Source organism: Gracilinanus agilis, chromosome 3 (genome assembly GCF_016433145.1).
Source record: "Gracilinanus agilis isolate LMUSP501 chromosome 3, AgileGrace, whole genome shotgun sequence".
NCBI lineage: Eukaryota > Metazoa > Chordata > Mammalia > Didelphimorphia > Didelphidae > Gracilinanus > Gracilinanus agilis.
Window position 1 is genome coordinate 57,144,264 of NC_058132.1, and position 19,542 is coordinate 57,163,805.

At 42.2% G+C, this 19,542-nt stretch overlaps 1 protein-coding gene across 1 annotated transcript in view; it reads right to left on the bottom strand.

Annotated features, from left to right (window-relative positions):
• Nucleotides 1-18,783, bottom strand: part of KIF17 (kinesin family member 17) — a 60,443-nt gene extending 41,660 nt beyond the window's left edge. The window contains exons 1-2 of the mRNA XM_044671310.1: nt 18,691-18,783; nt 14,913-15,014 (exon numbers count right to left, since the gene is read on the bottom strand). Coding sequence (XP_044527245.1) covers nt 14,913-15,014; nt 18,691-18,768 — 180 coding nt within the window. The 5' untranslated portion in view covers nt 18,769-18,783. The remainder of the gene's footprint in view (nt 1-14,912; nt 15,015-18,690) is intronic.
• Between the last annotated feature and the right edge of the window lie 759 nt (nt 18,784-19,542).

Here is a 19,542-nt window from a genome sequence, read left to right on the forward strand (position 1 = left end):
TTTCCATGATTCCATAATTCATGTTTTCTCCCTGCCCTCATCCTTCCCCCCTCCCAGAGGTGACAAGCAACTCCACCGGTTTATACATATATATTGTTATTCGAATCCCATTTCTATATTATTCTTTTTTTTTTTTGTAAAAAAAAAGTAATCAGATCATTTTTAAAGTCAAACTGTTGTCTAACCATCTCTCTTCTCTCTTGTAGGCATGAATTTGGTTTTTGGAACCCCAGGATCTGAGTTTATGTCTATCCCTGCTAAATTGCAACTTATTAGACTGGGCCCAATGCTCCAGCCTATGATGATCTTCTGGTATCCTGGTCATCACCCAGTGTGTTAACCACTTGTCCCAGCTTTATACCACCTGAATATTTGACCAGCAGGCCGTCAAGGTCATTATCAGAACCGGAAGAGTGCAGAGCCTCCGCTATAAGCCTGGGATGGTGGCCCTTCAGGCTGAATAGTGGCTTTAGCACAACTCTCTGCGCTTCTCTGGGTTGGGTGTTTTCTTGAGTGGCAGCTTTAGGCCTCTCACTGTCTGGTAATGAGCTCCTAGTGGGAGAGGCTCTTTGCATCCAGAACACGAGTCAGAGCCTTCCCCTCCTACCCTGATGGAGAACAGCATCCCAAATAGCTGGTTACAAAGCCATTAAATCATAAGATTGCCAGCCCACTTCCCAAGCTGCAGAGCTGTTTGGATGCTGACTAAGAGCTGTGAAAGACAATATTTTCCAAGTGTGAAAAAAAAAAAAAACCCCAACCCAGACCCTGCTGGTGGATATCTAAAGAATCAGGGCAGGAGTCCATTGTCTGCCTGCCAAGTGGTCCCAGTTGGCTTCCTAGCCCCCAGCAGCCTGGAAATCATCACACTGTCAAAGACCAGTTTGCTTCTCGCCCACTGCAGCGAGGATGTGACCAGAATCCAAAGAAGGCCAGCTGCATGCAAGAGGAGAGCCAGCTGCTCCATCATTCTCTACCGGGAAGGAAAAAGGAGAAAATGTCCTAGAGGCACAGTCTGATGGAGTAGAGTTTTAAACTCAGACTGGGGAAACCAATTTTGGCAAATGGGGGGGGGGGGGCGATGGTACAGAATCCCTGGAAGGGGTCTTCAAACAGAGCGTGTCAGGGTGAGGAGAGACTAGAGAGCTAGTAAGGTCCTTAAAACACAAAATGTCAGAGCTGGGAGGGCTTTTAGAACTTAGAATGTCAGAGCAGGAAGAGAATGTAGTACATAGATTGCTAATGCTCAAATGAATTTTAATTGATTTAAAAAAAAAACAAGCAATAGGGAGAAAAGGTCACAAGTCATCACAAACACACAGAATCCAATGGACAGTGTGAAAAACAGCCCTCTAAGGAATATACATTTATGGTTGGTCCACAGATCCAACCACTATATTACATTATAGTAAACCACACAATTGTAAGAAAAAACAATTGCCAACAGCTGTCTTTTCTTTCCTGCTGCCCCTCCCCCATTATTTATTGCACAACTTATCAATCTGCCCCTAATAATACAGACTGGGGTGTTTATTAGTCCCTAATACATCCAACTGCAAGCTCAGATGTGACTTTCAGAAAATTTAAGAAATAGAAATTTTAACATAATTCAGAATGTCAGAGCTGGGACAGAGCTTAGAACACAGGATGTCAGAGCTGGAGTAAACCTTGAAGATAATCTAGATGTTCTTTGATTTTTAATTTTTTCCCATGGCTCCATGATTCTTGTTGTCTCCTTCCCCTCTTCCTTCTCCCCTCCCAGAGCTGACAAGCAATTCCACTGGATTATACATGTATTATCACTCAAATCCTATTTCCATATTATTTATTTAAGATAATCTAGAAACAAGTACTTTTAGAACTGGAAGGGACATCATCTAGGCCAGTGGTTCCCAAACTTTTTTGGCCTACCACCTCCTTTCCAGAAAAAATATTACTTAGCGCCATGGAAATTAGTTTTTTTTAATTTTAATAGCAATTAAAAGGAAAGATAAATGCACCTGTAGCCATCACTGCCTCCCTGGATCACTGCAGCACCCACCAGGGGGCGGTGGCGCCCACTTTGGGAATCACTGGTCTAGGCCAACCACCATGACTCCAAACCCAGCTCTCTTTCCATTATTGCTTCTGTCAAGCAAGGCATAAAAAAGAAAGCTTCCTATGATCATGAAAGGAAGAATGCCCAGTGAAGAAACCCAAATGGAAGAGGAGTCCCTAGAGATGGCTCCACCTTTGTCATTAATATATGCTGATCGCACCAAACCCGAGGACACTGGAATGTTAAATGACAAGAACTTCCATGAATTGAGACAAGGAAAAAACACGTGGATAAACAATAATGTCTCTTCTCCTGACCAAGATAGTGTGATATGCAGTGATACAGGCCACCTAGAACACTGAAACATCATATATTTGGAGAAGATACCGAGGCTGAACAAAGAACTGGGCTCAGAATTGACTGGAACAAGAATAAGCTGGATGGCCTTTGGGTCCAGGATTTTTAATGATGACAGACTTCTCCTGAAACAAATTTCTTCCATCACTAACAGTATTTTCCCAGTGATGCTATATAGCCCACCATGAGACAGGGAATGCCAAAGTCACTGAAGAATTAGAGCCTGCAGGGCATCCAACTAGTAATGGAGAGACACATGGTAAGTCTGAGTAGGCTACAACATATTGCTAATAATTGCTAACATATTAGTAAAACAGAAAAAGTGGCTTAAAGCAGAGGTGTCAAATTCACTGAAATGTTAAGCAAAATAAAAATGAAAGTGAACTGGTGGTTTTCTAAGTTAATTATGTGGCCTGCAGGGATTTATTTCTATTTGAGGTTGACATGGATGGCTTACAGGAGAAAAACAAGGTGTTCTCACACTCTCTGTGCTATTTTAAGCTATTAAAGCCAAAAAGGGCATTAGGACACAGGCTGTCAGAGCCGGGGGTGGAGAAGATCTTAGAATACAGAATATCAGAGATAAAGGGGGCTGAGAGCTATTAACACTTTTTTTTTACACCTTTACCTTCTATCTTGGTATCATTTCTAAGACAGAAGAGTAGCAAAGCCTAGGCATTGGAATTGAATGACTTGTCCAGAGTCACACAAGCTAGGAAGTGTCTGAGACCAAATCTGAACCCAGTTTCTCCTGACTCCAGGCCTGGGACTCTATCCACTGTGCTAACTTTAGCTGCCATGAGGTGGGATTATTCTTCCATATATAGAGAGGAAACCTTGAGTCTGATGGAGTTTATCAGTAGAGACTTACTTTTGATCTGGCCTTGAAAGTCTATGGAGGCTGACTGTCCTAAGCATAGGTGAATGAGCTCACTGCCATCTTTCTGAACTCATGATTGGTCTTTGGGGGCTACACAGCCTTGGCAAACAATCAAAAACTTTGGGAAAGAGCTATTAACTCACAGTGGGCAGCCTGCAAAGGAAACTCAACCTAAGAAAGAACTTGAAGGAGTTACTATTACGAGAACTGATAGAAAAGCTGGATTCCTGCCTTTTTCGAAGAGAGGTGGAAGTCCATAGACTTGGAATGAGCCCTATGTTTTCAGAGATAGCCAATATATTGATTTGTTTTGCCTGGCTGTACTTATTCATTAGAGTGAGGGACTCTCTTGACAGAGAAGAGGTGACTACCATGGGATAGTAATATTTAAAAAAGAAAGATCATGAACAAAACATTTATAAAGAAAAAAAAAAGAAGCTACTGTTATCTTAGAGAAGGTGGGGAAGGGGGCAAAGATTACACAGTAATGTAATTTCTCATCCAAGTTACAGAAGGGGAAAAAAATCTGTTGAACTTTTCACAAGGAAGCTAAGAAGTTATAATGACATAATTATATCTTCAAAGATAACTATTAATGGACTCTTAACGCACAGGCAAAAAGGGTTACAACTGCTATACAAGTTTCTTCTGCTGAGGGAGGAAATCTTCTCAAATAGAGGTCATACTGATGGTTTCAGAAGACAAGAAGTAATAGGATTCAATTTGAAACAGTGGCTTGATCCATTACTTAGCCTTTTGTCTACAGGCAGAATGTTATACATTAACTTATCTCTTCCTTATAACACAGACAAGAAAAAGGCATCCATAAAAAAAAGAGCCCATAAAGCCCTCATGAGAAGAGACAGCCATGGAGTAGATGGACGGGTTGGGATAAGTGCTACTGGATGAGATCATAAATCTATCAAAACATCTATCTATGCATCTCAGCCCCGATGAGGCTAATCCTTGAAAATTAGGGTATATATTCAATTTAATAAGCAATGTTTTTCTTTTTTCTCCTTTTTAAACGTTTTACTGATGCTGTTTAAAAAAAAACCCTCATATTCTGTCTTCAATCAATACACATATCAGTTCCAAGGCAGAAGAGCAGAAGCAAGTCAGGGGAATTAAGTGACTTAACCGGGATCATACAGTCAGGAAATGTATGAGGCCAGATTTGAACCCAGGACCTCCCAATTCCAGGCCTGGCACTCTAACCAATGAGTCAATCTAGCCACTCCTTGAGGCTGTCTTTTAAACACTGCCATCATTTCCCTGTAACTCACCCTTCCAAAGTTAACGAAATGAATCAACACTATGGCCACCTCTGAAAACGCACGCTTCATTGCACACCTATCATCCCCCACCTCTCTTAAGAGAGGCAAAAGTCTTGCTTGACCCTCAGTTCATTGAGGGTTCTGAAGTCTTTTGGTGGGGGTTTCCTTTATGTCACTGTGGCCATCAGGTAATTTGTTCTCCTGGTTCTTTTTACTTTGCTTCATTGATTCCCACAGATTCCCCCAAATAGCTCTGAATATTTCCTACTTATCATTTCTTATTGCCAATAATAGCCCATTATACCCACACGACATGATTTGTTTAGCCTTTCCCCAAATAGATATCTATCCACTTTTCTTCCAGTTCTTTGCAAAAAAGTGATGCCACTTTTTTTTTTTAATTTATGGGACCTTTCCTTCTATTTTTGACTTCCTTCGACCTTCTAGAACCTAAGTATATGTTTAGTAGTAGTGGTATGTGGAGTTTAGTGACTTTTAAAATATGTGGAACCCTATCCACTGCACCACCTAGGTGCCTAGAAGAAAGAGGCAAATATGAGCAACACTGCAAAAATAAACTCAACTTCCAGAGATACTATAGAAGGAATACTAGATTGTGAAGATAGAAGACCTAGGTTTGGAGTTCCGGTTCCAACACCGACCAGCTGTATGACCTTGAGCAAATCACTTTCCCTCTCTGTAATTCAATTTTCCCATCTGTAAAATGAAAAGTTTGTCCCAAGACCCAGAATTTTGAGTGTGTTACACCTGTGAGAGACCACATTATCACAGTGATGCCAGAAAAGTCTTAAACCATGGCTGCACTGGAAGCAGCTGGCTGGAAAAGACACCAGTCTATACTTTTTCCTCCATGAGGGAACCAGAAACAAGAAAAGCTTGGTTCAGTGTGAGCAAAGACAGTAATGTCCTCTGAGGTCTAAGAAATAGTGACTTAAAACCCCAAGGCTTGGGAAGGAATCAGTACAGCCCTTTGGATGGCCAAAACATCCAAGCCATGAGCTCTTCTCATAAACCCACACCACCATATTTTTCCTCTACCTGAGGAGTAGGGGACACTAAATTATCAACACATTCCTGGAACTTCAAAAACAAGTTCATCCAAAGTAGACTCAGGAGTTTGGACCTAACAATAATAATGCCCCAAAGTCTAAAAATAAAAATTGTTTAGTGCTAGAAGAGACCCTTAGAATGTACAAGCTTGAAGGAGGTATCTTCTGACATGAAACATTAGGCCTGAAAGAGCCCTTAGAATATATCATGTCACCAAAGGGCTTTAAAAGACTGCCTGCCCTTTGATCCAGCCATGCCACTGCTGTGTTTATATCCCAAAGAGATCATAAGGAAAAAGACTTGCACAAAAATATTTATAGCCGCACTTTGTGGTGGCAAAAAATTGGAAAATGAGGGGATGCCCTTTGATTGGGGAATGTGGTTTCTATTGGTGATGGAATATTATTGTGCTTAAAGGAATAATGAACTGGAGGAATTCCATGTGAACTGGAAAGACCTCCAGGAATTGATGCAGAGCGAAAGGAGCAGAACCAAGAGAACCTTATACACAGAGACAGATACACTGTGGTAAAATTGAATGTAATGGACTTCTGTACTGGCAGCAATGCAATGATCCAGGACAATTCTGAGGGACTTATAAGAAAGAACGCTATCCACATCCAGAGAAGGAACGGTGGGAGCAGAAACACAGAAGAAAAACAACTGCTTGATCCCATGGGTCGATGGGGATATGATTGGGGATGTAGACTCTAAGTGATCACCTCAGTGCAAATATCAATAATATGGAAATAGGTCTTGATCAATGACACATGTAAAACCCAGTTAAATTGCTCATTAGCTATGGCGGGTGGGAGGAGGGGAGGGAAAGAACATGAATCATGTAACCATGGGAAAATATTCTTAATTAAGTAATTAAACAAATAAACTAAAAAAATATAGCATGTCTGAGCTAGAAGAGATCATACAATGGAGAATGTCAGAGCTAGAAGGGCTCTTAGAACTTAAAATGACAAAGCAGGGAGGGGCTTTAGAATACAGAATATCAGAATTGGGCGAATCCTTAGAACAGAGACTAGCAGAGCTAGGAGAGGGACCTTAGAACACAGAATGTCCAAACTGGGAAGGACTTTAACCCTTAGGAGAGAGAGCCAAGAGGGGTCTTAGTAAGAGTAACCAACCAAAAAGTTTGCCAAGTAGTTTGACATGTATCGCCTCATTTATACTGCATATCTCTTCTGAAATAGATATAATTATTCCCATTTTACAGATCCAGAGATTGACTCCCTGAAACATTAGGTTCATGTGACCACCTTCACAACGATTGTATGTCCAAGGCAGATCTTCCTGATTCCTATTCATTGGACTATGGTCTCTGGGGGTACTGGATACCAGAGCTGAAAGGGTTCTTAATAGTCATATAAATCTAACCCTCTCATTTTACAGAGGAGGAAAAGGAGACTAAGAGGAAGAGAAAGGGCTTGCCCAATCACCCAGCTAATAGGTAACAATAATAACAGTAACAACTATGACTACCTCCTTTCCTTTCTGGCTTTGAAGTTTGCAAAGCAGTTTCATCACAACAATCCTATGAGTAGGGCAGTGTAAGAATGCCATCCCCTTTTACAGATAAAGAAACAGTGATTTGTCAGCTTCCGTTTAAGATCATCTTACAGGCCATACTGTCCAACACCTCACTTTGCAGATAAGGACCTGAGACCCAAAGAGATTCAATGACATTTCCTAGGTCACCCAGCTAGTAGTTACCTGAAATGGATTTGCACCCAACTTTCCTAAAAATTCAGGGCTCTTTCCTTAAGGCTAGCCTACCATGATACCTTGGGAAAAGCCCCTGGCTATGTGGTCAGAAAATCCCAGCTGTATGTGACCACTCTGGGCCTAAGTCTCTTCATCTGTAAAATGAGAGAGGGAGAGGGGGCTGAACTACATGGCCTTTCAGATTCCTTCTAAATCTGGCATTCCAAGAAGCAACACAGCACTAGGGTGCTGGGATTTGGAGTTCAGAGATCTGAGTTCAAATCCCATCCAAGGCACTTACTAGCTAGCCATGGACAAGTTGTTGGGCCTCAGTTCCTCATCTACAAAATGGGGGTCTGGTGAGGGCAGGGGTTGGATAGCAGGACCTCTAAATCTTTGACTATGTATGATCCTGAAAGTTCAGAGGTTGATAATGATAGGCAGTTTCTCCAAGACATCCCCAGATTCCCCCATAAGAGACCAAATCAGGGACTGATTACTACTCTTCAATGTGAAGACAGAGTAGAAGATAAGTGTGGAATTCAGGAATCTAAAGGCCACTGATAACAGGACATTGCATTACTAGAAAGAAAAATAGCTATGAAAGACTTAAAAAACTTTGATGAATATAATGACTGACCAGAATTCCAAAAGACCTATGATGAAGCCTGCTGCCCATCTCCTGACTGAGAGGAGGGCAAAACAAAACCCAAGGGGCAAAACAGGACACAAATTTTTAGACGTGGCTAGTGTAGGGTTTTTTTTGCTTCACTAAGCTTACTATTATAAGGGTTTTTTTCTTTTTTTAAGGGAGGGGGAAAGGAAAAGGGAGGAAGAGAAAATAGATGTTTTTAATTAAAAAATTAAATTAAAAATAGGCAACAGTAAAAAGAAGCAACTAGAATACATTGGCTCCCAGATCAGCCTTCCTGTTGCCTCCTGCCAGCTCCATTTTAATTTAAGGAAGAGCATGTATTAAGCACTTTGATAAGTACTTAATAACTATTAACTTATTTGTCTTCGTCTCCAGAATCCAGGTCCTCAGATGTGACTATAAGTCTGAGCGAATATCACCAGATAGGAAGGTGACTCTCATAGGGCTGCAGACCAGCCTAGCTGGGGATGAGAGGCAATGGTTATGAGAACTGGACCCCTCCAAGGGGGAAGATTGTCCTGGTCTGGGAAGCTAGGAGATGGGGCTGGTCTGTTAAGTACCAAGATCTTTCTTTTGCATCCCAGCCAGCTGCCATGCTCTGCCCAGCCACTGTTCCACAGGCTGGCAGCTCATGGTTGTCATGGCAACCTGTTATAGGGATGCAGAACAAAGAAGAGGAGTTTCTGGAAGGCAGTTTCCAAGCCTAGAAATCTCCCCCAGGGGCCTCATGATGCCTCACCCGGCTCCTCCCATTCCCGTCCCCATAGTAGGTGGGGGAGTTAACTGAAAGCTTGGATTGGGGTGGGGGGACTGAGGAAGGGGAAAGGCCATTACCCACAATGCCTTTTTGCAGGCTTTGGTTGAGAGGGTTAGATTAATGGGCCTTTGGTTGTTCTCTATCTCAAGAATGAGAAATTGCTCTAAATCTCAAGCTACCAGACCTAGGCATGTCCTTGGAGAAAGGAACAGCCCCAGTAGAGGAGTATTCACTGGCAAAATGCCTGTGGGAATTCTGTTTGCCTTCTCTAAAGGGGATAAACTACACTAAAAATGTAGGCTTGGTTAATACCAGGATCTCCATTATGGCTTAGTCAAGGAAACCTAGAGGCATAGACTATTAGAGCTGAGAGGGCCCTTAGAGGATAAAATGTCAAAGCTGGGAGGATCTTAGAACAGAAAACGTCAGGTCTAGAAGGAACCTTAAGAGTCCTCATTTTCTGGAGAAGAAAACAGAGATTCAGAATGAGGAAGAAGGGCACCCAGTTAACTAAAGGCAAAGTGGGTTCTAGGGTCCAATTCCTAAATCTTCCCATTGTACCCGCCTTTTACCAAAATGGACCAGCTACGAGGAGACAGACAGTAGCTGAAGGAGATGGGTATGGGAGGCGGCTGGGGGCAGGGGGATGCTTTGTTTATCCGCTTAGGTTTATGTTACAGCTGCAGCTATCCATTCCTCTAGTAATACTTGGGTTGAAGTTGTATTCAGATGGAAGGTAAAGTCTCTTTTCCTCTTACCTCTCCCTATTTTTGTGGCCTCAAAGAATCTATTCCTTTCCCCTTCTTGAGTTCTTTTACCCCAAGTGTGGGGAGATACTCAGGGTCAGGGGAAGAAAAGGAACCCCCAAAGCCCAAGTGGGTCCCCTTCTGGCCAAGAGAAATGGCAAGGATCAGCTGTTCTTTGTAGCCTGTTTCTATCTTCCCCAGGCTAAACGCTCCCAGCCCCAGCTGGGAAGGAGAGAAGCCAATTCATGGCCAGCATCACAATTTATCACTATCTCTGGTCCCGAGAGGCTCACATGAGACGGAAGGGGCTTCAGAGGCAGCTGGTTAACGACTGTTTTCCTCAGAGAATGAAGGGGCTGGCGAATGAGCAGGGAAATGCTCCCCACACTAAAGAGCTGAGCAGTGACACATGTCGCCACCCCCCAGCATCCCCAAGACACCCTCCCCAACGCCTCCTCTAACCTCAAGCTGACTGCAGTGACTCACAGCCGCAGCAGGATAAATCAATATTGATGGGGACAGAAATCTCACTTGGAGATGAATTTCCTGAACAGGCCTAAGAAGCCTGGGAATGGAGAGTATATGACTGGGGGAGAGGAGTGTCACTGAAGTGTGAAGGCTCCTCATTAAATCCTCCTCCCAGGAGCCAGGGCTTAATTATGACAGAAAGGGGGAGGCAGAGGGGAGGAGAGGGCAAGGGGGAGGAGGAGAGAGACATGGAGGGTTCAGGGAGTGGGGAGGAGAGGGATGGGAAGAAGAGAGAGAGGGAAAGGGTGGGGGGAGGAAGTAGTAGAAGGAAAGAGGGGAAGAGTGGGAATGGGATGAAGGAGGAGAAGAGGAATCCTTCCCAGTGCAAGGAAAGAGGTTTTCTTTATGAGTGAGCAGCTAGGTGGTGGCACAGTGGATTGAGAGGCAGGCCTACAGATGGGAGGTCTTGGGTTCAAATCTCACCTTAGACATTTGACTCTGGGCAAGTCATTTAACCCCATTGCCCATCCCTTAGTACTCATCTGCCTTAGACCTGATACATGACATTTATTCTAAAATGAAAGGTGAGAGGATGTCGACTTTGAATGATCACTCTATTGCAAATAGTAATGATATGGAAATAGGTTTTGAACAATGACACATGTAAAACCCAGTGGAATTGCTCTTTGACTATGGGAGGGAGGGTGGGAGGAGGAGAGGAAAAGGACATGAATCATGTAACCGTGGGAAAAAATTCTGAATTAATTAATCAACAAAAAAATTTTGCAAATAAAATAAATAAATGAAATGGAAGGTGAGAGTTTTTTTTAAATAAAAATAAATAAAAACTAGAAGATGCTTTGGACCAGTTCAGTGGCCAGTGAGGCAGGTATCTCATCAAACACAGCTGGAGAGAAAGATGAGGGGCCCAGCCCATATCAAATGCTGAACCTGGGCAGGGGTCTGGGATTGTTTTTTCACTGGCAATGCCATTTCGCTGGTACAGCTACCTAAAAGCATGCCACCTCCATCCCATCCCTAAGCTCCAAGCCAACCCCGACAACTACTATGTGCCAGGCACTGTGGAATCAAAGACAAAAGAAATAATCCTTGCCCTCTAGGAGCTTCCATTCTACCAAGTTTCTGGGCTCCTTCAAACTACTATAAATGATAATTCTGTGCTTGACATCAAAGATTATTAGGCAAGACTTCCTGTTGGAGGCATTCCCTCCCCAGTTACGTCCCTGAGTAAAGTAATAATAATTAACAACCAATTAAAGTAATGTAGCTCATTAAGCTTCACAAAACACTTTTCTCACAACTATCCTGAAGACAGTACATGTATCATTATCCCTATTTTGTAGATTAGAAAACTGAAGCTCAGAGGGGGAACCCATTTTCCCAGGTCACATCGCTAATAAATAAATGAATTAAAATCTGGAGTTTCCTCTCTCTCAACTAGGCCAGGGTCAGCCTTCCCCCTGCTACTGGAGTTGGTTTCAGGGTATGAAGTAGCTAAAGGAGATGGACGAGGGGAGGAACTCTATACGTGACTCAGAACAGGGGCAGGTTCTCCCCCCTGTAATTTCTAGGTTAAAGTTGTACTTACAATACTCAATATAATACAATACAATAAAGTTGTAATAGCTCAAGAGAAGCCATCCGTTCTTTGCCCACCACACTCTCTTTCGTCTTGACTACTGTCAGAACCTCCTTGATAGGTGACCTAAGGCAGAGCTGATGGCCTTCTGAGTCCCTTTGGCCATGACACACGGAAGGGGCTGGAGAGCTAGCCAGCTCCTCCCATCACCCGTACAGACCCATACTCCCACCCTCCATGGGTGCTGCCAATGGTTGAGTCATGCGCCCTCCCTAGGCCTGTCTGGACGTCTCCTTCTCTTATCTCTAAAATCTGAAGAAAGTCTTTAACAGCCCTCCCAGTTTTTGATCTGTTCACCTGTGTCCTCTGGTGCCATTGTACCAAGGAAATTTGGTACAGTAGAGGCAACAAGGTAGACCAATGGATAGAACATCAGGCCTGGAGTCAGGAAGGCCTGGGTTCAAATCTGACCTCAGATACTTCCTTGCTGTGGGTCCCTGAGCAAGTCACTTAACCCCATTTGCCAAGCCCTTGTCCCTCTGCCTTAGAGTTTGTTACTAAGGCAGAAAGTAAGAGTTAAAAAAAAAAAATTCAGAACAATAGAAAGAAGGAAGGTGAAATGGGAGCCCTGGAGATGGAGAGGACCAAGGAATATTTATTTTTTTTAATCTTGCCTTCCACCTTAGAATCTGTGTATTGATGCTATATATTGGTTCCAAAGTAGAAGAACGGTAAGGACTAAGCAATGGGGGTTCAGGGACTTGCCCAGGATCACCCAGCTAGGAAGTGTCTAAGGCCAGATTTGAACTCTCAATTCACTCTGTCCAAGACAGTATTTAAAAGGACACTGAAGGGACAGCTGGGTAGCTTAGTGGATTGAGAGCCAGACTTGGGGTCAGGAGCTCTTGGGTTCAAATCTGGCCTCAGACACTTCCTAGCTATGTGACCCTGGGCAAGCCCCTGAACCCCCATTGCCTAGCCCTGACCACCTTTGAACCAATACACAGTATTGAACCTAAAACAGAAGGTAAGGTCGTTTGTTTTTTATTGATTTTTTAATAAACAAACAAACAAATAAATAAAGGGACACTGAAGGCCCTTTCAGTTTTCCCCTGAACTTCCGTTGCAAAAAATAAAGGGTCCGGTACCCAAGCTCTCTAGAGCCTAGACTAGGATGTGGCAAATGATCATCATCATAGTAGCTCAAATATACATAACAAAGTGCTTTTTTATCCATGATTTCACTGGGTTTCCCATAACTGTCCTCTGAGGTATTATCCTATTGTACAGCTGAAGGAAATCGAGCGTGAGACAGGTGCACGGACTGCCCCAAGGTCACAAGGCTAGTGAGCTAAAGGACTTAACCCTGTCCACTGTCCTAGCCCCCTTCATAGAGCACGGGCTCCTCTGAGACAGTGCTGGGAGCCAAGGTCACAACACCATCCCCTGGGAAATGGAAAAAGATTTGTAACTCAAGTCACAGCTATGGGATTCTGCCCAGAACCTGGCGACAGAGCAAACACAAGCGGAAGCATATGCCTGGAGACAACTGGGATGGAGCTATAAAGAAAACACCTCCCAAACCTCCTGTGATGCTCAGCCTCAAAGAGAAAACAAAAACTCTTAGACTTGGCATTCCAGGCCCTTCAGGACACTGGCCTGCCTAAACAGATTCTACCGGTTGGTCCAGCTATTCTCAAAGACTTTCTTGTCTCCCTTCTTCCCCAGTGCAGTTTTGTTTGTTTGTCTGTTTGTTTTTTACAAGCAAGGCCCTAATTCCCTCTTCATTCCCGCCTTTTTTTCTTCCTCAAAGACCTGGATGAGGTCCCACATAAAGCCTCCCCTGTTTGGCCTTACCTGAGAGTGGTCTCTCCCTCTTCAAATGCTCCAACTCACAACTAGACAGTGTTAGAAGAGCATCTGGTCTGTGTCTCTCCTCATGGCCATCGTTCCCCACTCTGTACTAGCCTTACCTGCGCACCCTGGCCCACCCACCCCCAGGAGAACGGAGTTCTGGGAAGGCAGAGACTGTCTCTCCACTGGCTTAGCACAGTGCCTGGCACACAGCAGTGGATTTCTTCTTCTTCTTTTTTTTTTTTGAAAACTCTTTTCTTCCATCTTAGAACTGAAACTAAGGAGGGCAGCCAAGGGGCTCAGCCTTGGAATCTATATACTATATTGATTCTAAGAAGGAAGGTAAGGGTTAAAAAAAAAAAAAAAAAGAATTGAAGCTGCCTATGAGTCCTGTAAGGGATAGGCAATTGGAGTTAGGTGACTTGCCCAGGGTCATATAGCTAGGAAGTGTCTGAGGCCAGGTTTGAAACTCAGGACCTCCTATCTCCTCGCCTGGTTATCCATTGAGCCACCTAGCTGCCCAATCCCTTGCTTTTGAGAAGCAAATGTTTTAATTAAGTATTATTATTTTAATTCATTAGCATATCATTTATATATATATAGTATATCATAATAAATTATTATCTTCTGAATTAATATAATCATAGCCAGACTGCCCAGAACCACCCAAATGTTTTAATTAGGTATTATTTTAATTAGTTAGTATGTAATATTACATCATTAATATTTTCTCAATGAATATAATCACAACAGGACTGTCCAGAATCACCTAGCTGCCCAATCCCTTCCTTTTGAGAAGCAATTTTTTTTTTAATCCTTACCTTCCACCTTAGAATCAGTACTATGTATTGATTCCAAGGCAGAAGAGTAGTAAGGGCTAGGCAATGGGGGTTAAGTGACTTGCCCAGGGTCACACAGCTGGGAAGTGTCTGAGGTCAGATTTGAACCCAGGACCTTCCATATCTGGGCCTGGCTCTCCATCCACTGAGCCACCCAGCTGCCCCCTATGAGAAGTAAACATTTTATTTATTTGTTTGTTTATTTATTTAATTAAGTAGTATATAATGTGCTACATTATTAGTATTTTATCAGTGAATATAATCAAAGCCAGACTGTCCAGAATCACCTAACTACACAGAAGCAACCTTGCTTTTGAGAAGCAAATGTTTTAATTATTTTAATTAATTAGTATATAATATAATAATACACTATTAATAATTTTCTCAATGAATATAATCCAGAATCACCTAGCTGCCCAATCCCTTCCTTTTGAGAAGCAAACATTTTAATTAATTATTATTTTGACTAACTAGCGTATAATATAATAATACACTATTCATATTTTCTCAATGAATATTGACCCCTGCGAGGTCCTACTTCAGTCCCTTTGCTGATGAGCCTGAGATCCCCAGGAAGGGCACAATTCCCATCTCCTCCTCACTGGCCCAGGCCGTGGCCCCTGAAAGATGAGGCCTGGGCCTGTCTGTCCTCACCTCCAGCTTTTGCTTGGTGTCAGCGCCCAACAGGTCTCGGATATCCTCATTATAGATCTCTAAGTAGGAAGCTCGGACCAAGAATTTGGTGTTCTCAGCACACTGTATGGAGAAAACAGAGAGAGGCTTTTATTCTTCAGCAAAGAGCCCTGCAGCCCACCCCAGCCCAGCCCAGCCCAGAGAGCATCCAGCCTGCTCCCTGGGAAAAGGTTCCTTAGCTCCAAACTGCCTCATTTGGCCAGTGTGCAAAGAGGTCAGTAATAAGCATATATTTGCCTGGATTTCTCGGAAACTATGGTTTACAAAGCCCTTTCCTTAAAAACTCTGGAGAACATTGGACTCTGATTGGGCCGAAAGAAATGATGAATGAGATGAAAACAGAGAAGTATGGGAAGATTTCTATGAACCTGAAAATAAATAAAATAAGGAGAACCAGAAAATCAACATATACAGTAACTATTATAGTTATGGAAAGAATAACCACAATAAAAACAATCCAAACTGACTGCTGCAAACGTCTAATGGCCAAGGGGAAGCTAGGCGGCTGAGTAGATCTGGAGGCGAGAGGTTCTGGGTTCAAATCTGGATTTTCTAGCTATGTGACTCTTCTCGCTCTTCTGCCTTGGAGCTGATATTTAGTATCAATTGTAAAAGAAAAGATAAAGGTTTACAAAAAAGCAAAAAAAAAAATGTCTAATGGTCAAATTTGGGTCAAAAGAAGAGGAACCTTCTTTGCAGAGACTATAAATATGGAATACTTCCTATAATGTCAGAGGTGGGCATTTAAAGGAAGGAGGATCTCAGTGGAGGTTTGGGTGGGCCCAGGAGGTGACACAGAGCTTGCCTGGCAGTTTTATAAAGTGTTGGTTAGTTTTTCTGAAATGCTTTTGTTCCCTCTTTTTAATCTTTGTTACAAGGAGTGATTCTTTGGGAGAGGGGAAAGAAGGGATAGATGGAAAAAACAAAAAATCTACTAAATTTTATTTTAAAATTTTTATTTAAAATTCATTGTTTAAAAAAAAGCTTTGCAAATGGGTAATTGAGGCAGCTAGATAACACAGTGGATAGAGTACCAAGCCTGGAGGCAGGAAGACTCTTCCTGAGTTCAAATGTTTAACCCTGTTTGCCTAAGTTTCCTCATCTGTCAAATGAACCAGAGAAGGAAATGGCAAACCAGTCCATAATCTATGCCAAGAAACCCCCAAATGGGATCATGAAGAGTTGGACATCGCTGAACAGCAACAACAAAAATATAAGGATTATAATGCCCATTTTACAGATGAGGGAATGGCAAGGTACAAGCAATTTGCTCAGAGTACCTAGTGTTGGAAGGGAGATTCTAATCCAAGCCTTCTAACTCAAAGTCAAGTTCTTTTGCCTTTTTCCTTGGCAGTAAAAATCAGGTAGCCTAGGGAAATGATGTGGGAGATGGGAGAAAAGGGGGATTAAAAAACACAGTGAGAGAGGAACCAGTCACTCAACCCTCCCCCATCGCCCACCTACACCTACAGTGAGATTGGCACTTTCCTTTAAATGCCCCTGGCATCACCATCTATCTATATATACCCTTCTTAAGGCCTGCTGCTACTGCTGTTGCTGTTGAGTGGGTTTCACTTGCTGTGTCTGGCTCTTCCTGATCCCATTTTGGGTTTTCTTGGCAAAAATACTGCCATTTCCCCCTCCAGAGTTCACTTTACAGTTGAGAGGCAAAACAGGGTGATGTGATTTGGCTAATATCTGAGGCCCGATTTGTACCTAACATTCTATGCACTGATCATTCGATGGCAGCCTGAAGGGTAGACAAAACACCAGAGCTGCAGCTAGGAAGATCTAAGTTCAAATCCAGCCTCTGACATTTACTATCTCTGTAACCCTGGACAGTTCATTTAATCTCTCTCGGGCTCAGTTTCCTTATTAGCAAAATGGGGGTAGTAATAGCATCTGCCAATTCACACAGGGTTGTTCTAAGGATCAGAGGAGATAATGTTTCTTAAAGCTCTTTGGAAATCATAAAGCACTATATAAAAGTAAGCTTATCTTGCCTTTAAGAATGAAGCATTAAAAAAATTAAATTAAATTAAAAATACATAAGATCATACTTCAGTGTCTCAGCATATGTAAGAGACACCACTTAAGAGCTATTTAAGTATAAACACCAGTCATTTAATCATGCTGGAAATTCTTTAGATATGGGTCTTGCAAAAATCTGTTAGATCCTTAGCATCCAGAATAGTTAAATTCCAAAAGCCTGACCATTTCATGATGAAAGTATTGACCATGAAATCTATAAAATAAAGAAAAATAAAAAATGGAAAAAAAAAAAAGCAGGGGGGCAGCGGGGTGGCTCAGTGGATGGAAAACCAGGCCTAGAGATGGGAGGTCCTGGGTTCAAACCTGGCCTTAAATACTTCCTAGCTGTGTGACCCTGGGCAAGTCACTTAATTAATCCCCATTGCCTAGCCTGTACCGCTCTTCTGCTTTGGAACCAATACACAGTATTGATTCTAAGACAGAAGGTAAGAGTTAAAAAAAAAAAAAGAATGAAACAATTCTCTTCTATTGTATTGAATATGAATAAATGTTCTTTTATGACTTCCAACACTCTCTTTTTTTCCAAAGGCAAGACTAGGTTGTCCCTGACCAAGGAGTCCAGCAAACTCTTTTTAGAAAATTTAATTTAACATTTTTTTTGCCCAATTACATGTAAAAACAATTTTTTATTTGTTTTCTAAAAATTTGAGTTCTGAATTCTCTTTACCTCTCTCCCCACCCATCCTCCAACAATAAGCAGTTTTATATAGGTTATAAATGGGTGATCACACAAAACAGATTTCCATATTGGTCATGTTGCTCTCGACCTCTTTTTGTGTAGCAAAGAACTGGAAATTAAGGGGGTGTCCCCCTATTGGGGAACACTGAACAAACTATGGGAGATAATAGAAGGTTTAGGGTGTGGCATATTAATGTATTGTAAGAAATTATGAAAGGGACAGTTTCAGAAAAACCCTGGGGAGATTTGTAAGAACTGATACAGAATGAAGTGAGCAGAACCAAGAGGATAATTTATACAACAAAAATTAAAATGCTGTAAAAACAAACAGTTTAAGACTTAATTCTGGATCAGTTAGGTGGCTCAGTGGATAGAGAGCCAGACCTTGAGATGGGAAGTCCTGGGTTCAAGTCAGATACTTCCTAGCTATATGACCCTGGGTAAGTCACTTAACCCTAACTGCCAAGCCCTTACATCTCTTAACTGATTCTTAGAATTGATTCTAGGACAAAAAGGTAAGGACTGAAAATTTTTTTAAAAATCTAACCCATCAATGACCAACCAAGTCTCTAGAAAACCTTTAATGAAGTCTGCTGCCCACCTCCTGACAGAGAGGGGATGGACTCAGAATAGAGAATGAGCCATATTTTTGGAATATGGTCAATATGGGAATTTGTTTTGCCTTAATATTTGCTATAAAAGTAGTTACATATTTGTTATTTGTTGCATATCTGTTACAAGGGTTTGGTTTGTTGTTTTTTTTTTTCAGTGAAGAAGTGATGAAGAAAGAAAAAAATTTGTTAATTGATTTTGAAAAATTTTAATTAAAAAAAAAGTTGTTAGTTTGAAAATATCAATTCTCCTTTTGGTGGTCTTCACCCCACAGAGGTCACTCAAACAGATGAGCCTACAGTAAATGGGGTTAATGGTCATTTCTGACCCATGCAGTCTTTTCTCCTAAACCAGTATCCCTTCCCAGCCCAGTTCCATCCCCTGTGACCCTCATACCTGGACACTTTCAAAAATATGTTCAAATGCTCTGGGGATGATGCCTCTCTGGGTAGAAGGATCTGGCAGGCCTTGCATAGTAAAGGATTTCCCACTGCCTGTCTGCCCATAGGCAAAGATAGTGCCATTGTAGCCCTCAGTGACACCCTGCACACAAAGCCAACACAGACACAGATATTTAGAGTGTATGGGGGTAGGGAAGGAGAGAAAATCGATTTTTGTTAATTGAAAAAAGAAAAACAAAAGTCAGGGGCGAACCACGGGTGCAGGCAGTTAAGTGATCCTTGGGGGGGGGGGGTAGTTCTCCATCCACCATCCACCATCCACCTCCCTTTCTGGTAGAAGAGAGAAGGGATGGTCTAAGCCACTCCTGGAGATCTGGAACAGCCCTGAGGTTTGAGAGCAGTTACAGTTCCATGGCATCTCAATCAATCATCAACGTTTATTAAGCATCTATGTGTCAAGCACTGTGCTAAGTTATGGGGATAAAAAAAGAGGCAAAAAATAATCCTTGCCTTCCAGGAGTTTTCAGATCTAATAAAAGAGGTAATAGGCAAACAAATATACACCAAGCAAGCTATCCAGAGGATAAACAGGAATTAAGAGAGAGAAGGCACTAGAATTAGGAGGGACCAACAAAGCCTTCCTGGAGAGGATTCCAGTTGAGACCTGAAAGAAGCCAGGAAAATCTGAAAGCAGAATTGAGGAGGGGGAGTGTTTCAGACATGAGGGACAGTCAGAGAACATGTCCAGAGCCAAGAGATGGAGCATCTTCTTCATGGAACAGCCACAAAGCCACTGGATCAAAGAATACGTGGAAGGAATAAAAAAGAAAAAGAATATGTGGAAGGA